This window comes from Gavialis gangeticus, unplaced genomic scaffold (genome assembly GCF_001723915.1).
Source record: "Gavialis gangeticus isolate Ggan-Ray unplaced genomic scaffold, GavGan_comp1, whole genome shotgun sequence".
Taxonomy (NCBI): Eukaryota; Metazoa; Chordata; order Crocodylia; family Gavialidae; genus Gavialis; species Gavialis gangeticus.
The window spans coordinates 913300-921630 of record NW_017728997.1 but is presented as its reverse complement, the minus strand read 5'-3'; the positions used below and the strand labels follow the sequence as shown (position 1 = coordinate 921630).

The 8331-nt window shown below is 45.9% G+C and overlaps 1 protein-coding gene across 1 annotated transcript in view; it reads right to left on the bottom strand.

Annotated features, from left to right (window-relative positions):
* PLXND1 (plexin D1) overlaps positions 1 to 8331 on the bottom strand; it is a 124491-nt gene that overhangs the window by 72598 nt on the left and 43562 nt on the right. The window contains exons 9-11 of the mRNA XM_019504576.1: positions 6796 to 6900; positions 4332 to 4421; positions 1971 to 2064 (exon numbers count right to left, since the gene is read on the bottom strand). Coding sequence (XP_019360121.1) covers positions 1971 to 2064; positions 4332 to 4421; positions 6796 to 6900 — 289 coding nt within the window. The remainder of the gene's footprint in view (positions 1 to 1970; positions 2065 to 4331; positions 4422 to 6795; positions 6901 to 8331) is intronic.

Here is an 8331-nt window from a genome sequence, read left to right as displayed (position 1 = left end):
GAACTGCACAGTTGCAGAGTGCTTTAAAAGTGATCGATCGCATGACAAAACCCTTATTTTAATGAGGGCTCACATGCAGATGCTCTAAAGTGGAGTGCCTTCATTAACTTCTGTCTGATCCCCCCCGCCGATGGCAAGAGGCTCCAATCCACCCACTGCCCCTCCAGTGCAGGCTGGGCAAACCTCAGCCTGGAGCTCCCTCCTTCCTCTCCCATCCTGCAACCAGCACTGGAGCTGGGAGGGAGGTGTGCGAGGGAAGAGAAGGGAAGGGAAGGGTGCTAGGGGAGAGAGGTTGCTGACACACAGCTCCTCCTGGCTTGGCTCCAAAGTGGTGTTCAATCCCCCAACTCCCTGACCCAACAGCAAAAGTTTGCTGGGTCGGGGGAGGAGAGGCGGCCATTTACAACTCATGGTGCTTTCTGTGAAGCGCCATGAGTTACAGCAGGGAGCTGCACATCTGTCACTACCCACTTCGTGTTCAGCATCCTGTGGTGAGAAAACTGCCCTCTGCTATTCCCAGTCATTTTAAGAAGTCAATGTGCTTTCTTTATCTTCCCCAAACAGATAACTGGACACTCTGGCTCCCCCAACTTGAGATTCCTAGATTGTTTCTCCAGTGCCTGATTCCCTCGCAAGATTTCGCTTTCCTATCCTCTGCTACCTACCAAGAACATCACTGTCTGGACCCAGTCACCAACCTGTCTGTATCTGTCTACATCACTGTTAGATCATCTCCAGTTCTGTTGGCAAAGTGCATGCATACATAAAGCCTCTCTGCGCTAGCAGAGTTACTAGATCCCTGCCAAGCGGAGTAAGGCTTTGGCTGCCACCCAGCAGGTAGCCAAGGGTGTGCTATCATCACACCCCCAGGACTTCGGCTGCCAGCCACGGTCTATCCAGTCCCGATAGCATTTTGCTGTACTACAATAGAGTTGTGTGGAACCACCAGAAGTGGGAAGGTGCACATGAGCTCTGGCAGCAGAAGCAGCTGAGTCTAGACATATCTTAAGTCCCTTGTCTTAGTCCAGCCTTACCACTAAGGCCGCTCATTTCCAGGGCTCTGGTTCTCTTCTCAAACCAATCAAACCTCTACTGAAACTACTGGAAGCTGCAGTGCAGAAGCACAGGAAAGGATTATGAGCCTGGTATAGACACCACATACAGCAACAGCTTGTGGTTAGCTAGAGCAGAGCAGGCAAGGGCAAGGGAGGGAAGTCAGTGCATTAATATCCTGGCTCGGCTGGCTGTTCTGCTAACCTAAATGTACTGTTATGTGTGCATTTTTAATCTGGTGCCTTTCCTCTTCCTTCACTTTGCTGATACAACAGAGGGCTTCTGAAGAACCCTTCTGTCTTTCCTCAGAGATTTTCCCTGGATTGGCGGGGGAGGAAGGAGCTGTGTTTACATGTTTTGTTAACTGTGAAGGGATACAAGAGGGCAATTTTTAAAATGCATTTAATGCTGATCTTGTATTCCCATAAAAGCTTCTGGAGGGCCCTTCCTCCCTCTGTACTTATCGCCTTTGAACTAAATTCCTTCCCTGACCCTGGAAGACACTTCACATATTCGTTTGGGATCTATTATTTCAAAATGTTCTGTGCTACACACTACTGGCAAGCAAGAAGCCTACACTGTTGTGTGAGATCTGTGTGAGGGTGGCCTGGAGATCTGTGCATGTGTGTGTGTGTGCGCGTATGTGTGTGTGCGCGCGCGCGCACTTATATATCTATGGGGGTGCAAAAATATGCAACTTGTACACACATTCATATTGTAGTTAAAACCACGCTTCTGTCTGCATGTATATGGGTGTGTGTGTGAGAGAGAGAGAGAGAGAGTGAGAGAGAGGAGTAGGTTGAAATTGTGCCCATGTATTTGATACTCAGAGCAATCTCTCATCAATCTTGTTAGCATTTTAGGAGCCTTTAACCTGATCAAACAAGAGCACAGTGAAAAATATCTTCAGCCCAAACCTGTCATCATCTGTGGATTGTCAATAAATCTGTCTGGTTTATGCTTCAGCTGAAGGTTTACTGGGAAGATATGGCTTTTCTCTGATGTGTGGAGCTGCATGAAGAAATAAATGAAGAAGTGCTAATGAAATTTACTAAAATAGCAGACTACCCTCTGCATGCACCCACACACGCACACATACATACACCACATATACATGATGACTAACATCTTTCAATATAACAACGCTCCCATACTTTCTAGCATGGTTTCTCAGACTGCAAGGCTTATGTCTTTAACAGCGGTAGCAGGAAAAAAAGGAAGGAAGGGATATTTTTCTCTCTGAATTAATTAGTTTTGCTGAGACCACAACAAAAGCAGAATCATTCCATGCAAATGCATCATTCAATAGGGCCCTGCTGATGTCTATGTAAAGATGAAAAAGAAAAATGAACAGGCTACCCTGTTTACATATGTTGAAATGCTTGACCAAAACATACCATTGTTCCAAATTTATCTGGGGCAAATTTTCCTCTCAATGCTAAAAATGTCTCACTTGAGGAACGCCCAGAAATTATCTCCATCTCAAGGGCATAACCTGTTCCACAGTGAGCAATTCACTCTAAAGATGGGGTCTCCTTCAGCCTTTTCAGTCCTTCCTCTGCATAGAAGTATGGTGCATATCTTCAGGGCTAAGCATACCTGAATGCACGCTAGAGACTAGAGCAGGACAAAACATTTTCGCAGAAATCTTTTCCAGCAAAAATGCAAATTTGGCAACACTGAAACACACCACAAATTTCATTTGGTTTCATGTAAAAAAATATGAAAAGATCAAATGAAATATTTCAATTTGTAGATCCCATACAACTTTTCATTAACAGCATTACTTCCAGTTTTATTTTTAAAAGAATGAAGAAAAAACTTATTTGAAATTGAAATGAAAAGTCTTGGGTTTGGATGAAACAAAAACTTTCATTTGACCTGCAACAAATTACTTTTCAATATTTTGGCTGACCCAAGACATCAAAACATTTTGGTTTGGATTAACCTGAAATATTTTTTTCCAGGGCTATGAGTGACCAATAAAAAAATTTCATACAGCTTCAACAGTGATGCTATGTGAACTTGCATAGTTTGGGGCCTACAAAGAGCACATTTAAATATAGAGTTATTCTTCAGGTCACATGTTTTATCCTCCCAACTTATAATAGGGTTCCTATCATTCCCATGGGAGATACTGACTCTTTGTTGTTTGTAAGGATACATGACATTATCCTCAATTAATATAGGGTGAAAGCTTCCTCCCATTCATGGTACTGATATGGATGATAATGAGGGAACAATCAGGCCTTTTAAGGGCTCTGGGTGCTGAGTGCCCTCATCTCCCTGTGATATCAGAAGGAATAGAGAATACTTTATGCCTGGCAGGATTGGGCCCAAAGTAACAAGATACCCTTGTCTGTCACATGAGGCTTTTTGTATGGTCAGTTTAGAAGCAATAGGCTGAGAGGAATCCCTCTAGCTCAGGGGCAGGCAATTATTTCAGGTGGAGGGCCGCTTACTGAGTTTTGGCAAGCTATTGAGGGCTGCATGACAGGTAGCCAGGGGAAGATAAATATTAATTTTCTAAATTTTTTAGGGGCCCCACGGGCTGGAAAGAATGGCCTGGTGGTCTGCATCTGGCCTGTGGGCCACATTTTGCCCACCCCTGCTCTAGCTGAAGGAGGATGATAATGTTTAGTGGGATGCGCTGGGAAACAGAGCCTTAGCTGTAGGCCTAGGTGAAGTTAGAGCTGCCAAATCAGGGGTCAACAACCCCAGCACATGTGCCAGAGCATGGCGTGTGAAGACATTTTGCTTGGCACACACTACAGACGGTGGGGAAGGAGCTGGGGTTGTGCTGCCACTAAGATTACCCCAGCCCAGCTCGTTGCTGGTGGTGGGCGCATGTGTGCTCTGGGCAATGGTGGGGAAGGGGTCAGGGCTGTGCTGCCACAACAAGGATCGGACCCTCATGGCTCCCCTGCCATGCCCATGGCATGCCAACATCTTACAAATTGAGGTTGGGGTGTTTTTGCCACTCTGCCCCAAAATTTTGGTGACCCATGTTCCAGCTGGTCCCATGGAAGCAGAAGTAGCCACTCTGAAATGCTCTCTATGGCCATCGGTATGTACAAAGAGCCCTCTGGGGCATCCTTCTGGTGGTGCTGAAGGCTGTTCTGGTTCCTTTGCAGTTTGCAGTGCTTGAGGGAGGGGGAGGTATTTTCTTGGTTGCATGTGGGGGCAGTGGGGGCAGCCCTCCCCTCCCGCACCCTCCCCTATGGTGGACATCCCTGAGTGCTGGGGAAGTCCTTGCAGATCCCTCCTCTGGCACGTACCAGGACACTGCTGCACTGAATGGCTGAAGAATTCACCCATCTGGCTTCAAACGTCCTATCGGTTCCAAAGTGACATTCCAGAGCTGTGTCCTGGAGGAAGGGAACAAAGGGAAAAGCTTGCAAAAAATCTTCTTCTGGGTTATTGCCTAACATTCAGGAGACAAACAGGGCTTCAATACTCTGCTCTGATTTCACTTGGTCCAGTGAATACCTGGAGCATCCCCATGGATGGATAGAGATCCCCTGGTATCAATCAGAACAGGATTCAGAGTTTTGCATTTGGAGACGAGGATGGCTGCAGATCCTTATTCACCCTGGTTATTTGCCAATATGAAGGGAGTGATCGAGTAACGGCTCTTAAGCTAAACATCACAAAGGGGCTGGATCCTGGGCCCTCATCTGGCTCTGGGTGTCTTGCCAGAAAGCTGAAGTCCAAGACAGCTGCCAACTGTCCTCAAAGTAAGAGGATCCCTTGCTTATGCAGCGGGAAGCAGGTTGTTGAGAGGACACTGCTCTGGATAGTCCTACTGGCTTCTATGTGTCTGGTATCAGCAGGTGGAGTTCAGAGCTTCCACGTGGCTGCTCTTAGTTACATCAAGAGCTGCCACTGATCCCGAGCAGGCTTGGCCAGGCCAAACTATCAGTCAGTCAAACAGGCCAGTCAGTCACCTGGTCTAAAAGCCATCTTCATCTCCATCCCATCACCTGTGCTCACGTTGAGGTAAGGAAGCCTGGCCACAGAATATTTGAAAAAGACATTTCTCTACACTGTTTTGCTACCACCAGGGGCCATATTCTGCCCTTGCTCATCCTTGCATAAGCAACTTGTGGGCCTGAATCCTATCTCTGAGGCTAGTGATCCATCCTCTTTAATGGATGAGCCCTACAGATGTTCTCTCCAACCAGACAGATTTGCTAAAACTGCTTGAAACATGAAAGAAACATCAGATTCATGGCAGAGGCTCACTGTCTCAAACAGCATGTGTGGGGTAGCAGAGAGAGGCTGAAAGCCTGTATTGTGAATCATTCATACCAGTGTTAACTGCTGCTTTTTAAACTAACCGGTGCCCTCTCTTGTTTTGTGAACACATTTGTCAATTCAAGAGCAGTAGCAGTGGATCTTCTGCTCTGATAAGGATCAGGAGACTTCTGGCCCAAACTGGAAATGGTGGTGCCTCAGGCACTTTCCTGTTTACTTCATTTCCTATCAGGTTACATATGGTATTTCTTCCTTTTTAGCCACCTTGAAAATTTCCAGAGGAAGAGCAATCCACCACCAACATTTTTTGCTGACAGTACAAGGGACACATCCTTATTTATGCATGCCACACTTTCAGCAGGAAACAGCAACCAGCTCACAGCATATCATTCCCCTTGCTGGGCTACAAACAGTACAAGATAGTATGGAAACCTTCTTCATATCACTGTGTTACACCCTGACCCTGCTTTCTGTTGTTCCCAGAACAATCAAGCTCCTTACATCTGAAGATTTTCCCAAGCTCAATTCATTACTTAAGTTAAAAAAAAAAAAAGAAAAAAAATTCAAGCTACCTGGCTATTTGCATGTGTGTTTATCTCATATGTGGTTTTGTGGTTAACTGCCCTGGCAAATCAGGCCCACAATTACACAGGGTTGCTTGAAAACCTGACCTCAACTGACAAATGGCAGCTTCCCATGAGTGCTAGCATTTATTAAAATACTTTCCCAACCCTTATATGAATTCCTCTGGTACTTCCTGGCTCATTAAACACATCCCAGGATGCTTCATTGTCTAGCTGCTAGAACCAGCTTCCCTATATAGCCCAGAAGTTTTCAGAGAGAAGGACACTTAAAAAACTACACCTATTTCTGTGATGAATTCCAACACAGCGCTTGGTGAGCACAGGAGAGTCTGCCCAGATATCTGGACTTCGCTCAGCCTCCACATTAGCTTTTACTTCCAACAGTGTTTCTTTTCCAGAAGCAGGGCCTCAGAGACGACCTTGTGCGCAGCTTTGTCAGCCCCTTGGGAGCACCAACACCTGCATGCTCGCAGGATGGAAGGTGGAAAAAAATATCCACCAGGAACGTGTGAATTTTATTTCCCCCAAACATTTTGTTCTAGTAGATATTTTACAACGTGCATAAATCCACATATTGTGCACATACCGTGAAAGGTCTGACATTAACTGTAATGAATCCCTAGAGAGCTTCTGTATACAAGCTGCATTTTCCCTTTGTTTTTTTTATTTAAGCCCCACTGCCACCTGGGTGGTGACTTTCCTTGAGCGTCCCCTGCTAGTACAGCTATTTCACAGGCTAATGTCAGGTGGAAATGGTAAGTCACTTCATGCAGGGACAAAGGATGGCACCTCCTCAGAAGCGTCCCTTAATCTGGCCTCTTGGACTTCTTGGTACATGGGGGCACAAAATCACCTGGTGAGCTCAAATGAACCTTTTGGCTCTGCCTAAAAATTCAGTTACCTTGGAGAAAGTAGCATTAGCCAGTGAGATTGTAATGTCTTGAGACGTCCCCACGGGCATTGGTTCCAAAGGCACAGGTACAATCCGCGGACAGTCCGTGCTGCTCTGTTTTTGAGAAGACAAGAAAAGAAAGAAAGGTTAATGGGAAACTTCTCTGAGGATGTCGAGTCTCCGTAACGAAGAGAAAAGAAGAAACTCAGAGAAATCCTGGAAAAGTCACCTGCACTACAACCTTAAATCACACTGTAGCCTACAAACCAATGCTAAGCCTCAGGCTGACCGCTCTCAGGGAGCGTGCATGGCTTGTGGGACTGGTAATGCCATGCTGATCTTACCATCTCAGAGACACCAGTTTAAGTCCAGCCCAGGAAAGCAGTGGCTAAAACCTGCTCCCATCTTGTGGCTGTTTGACAGCACAAGGTGGCAGGCTCAATGCAGGTCCCAGTGGACAGCTGTCATTCCCACATTCAGCACTGACTGGTGCCCTCATTAACTTTCTTGGTCTAAGATGAAATTGGAATGAAATACGAATTCCCTTCTTCCCCCTAGAAGGGGCAGCTCCGAGGTCCTCATGTTACAGGCCTGGCTCCCCTTTCAGAACCTGCTCTGTGGCTAAATAGAGGGCTGGGGTCTCCAGGTGACAGGGTTGTCTGTCTGCAACTTTTCACTTTTCACAGTAAAATAAATTCACTCACAGATTAAAAGCAAAACCATATGCACTGCTCAGGTGCCACACCAGGGCAGTTACATTATTACAGGCATTTAAAAGGGGCCAGAGTGACACTAAAAGGACAAGCTGCACTATACAATGACAAATCTTCCTGTGAGACCCCCTTTCCTCAGCAGGAAGCAAAATGTCTTGCAAATTGCAATGCACATTTCTCCAAGCCCCTGCAGAGATTTCACTTTCCAGTGGTTTCCTCTACACATTACTATTCAGAAGTCAATGTGTTTGTGTGTGTGTGCATGTTCATATGTGTAGGAGGGAGAGAAAAAGCGAGCAGGAACAGGACGATGGGAGGGCTGCGAGAGAGAAGGAAAGGCTATAATGAGCTGTGGGGGGCATTGGGAAAACTGAATTGAAGGTTCCAAATGAAGCTAAAAAATGATTTCAAAAGGTCACCTGTCCCCTTACTTTTGTTCGCACTTAAATTGACGGCTCAGATACAAGTTGGTCTGAGTCTAAATCATTGTGACAAACCCATCCTATTCTTCCATGAAATGGAGACCACACTGCAAACAGCTGCAAAAGCTCAACCAGCCTCTTCTCTCCATTTCCCCGGGATATATCTGGATCAATGCCACCAGCACTGGAGTGACGAGGGTAAAATGACCATCAGTTCTGTGCCTGTCCTTTCACAGCATCTGATGACGTGCGCTCAAGTCCACAAATCAATAACAGCCTCCACAACAAAAAATATGTTTGGTAGAATCCTTTATTAATCTGTTTTTCTGCCAGCCTTCATCCTCACCGTGATCGATTAGAGACAGCTGCAATATTAAACCTTGAAAATCAGAATTTATAAATGCATCATA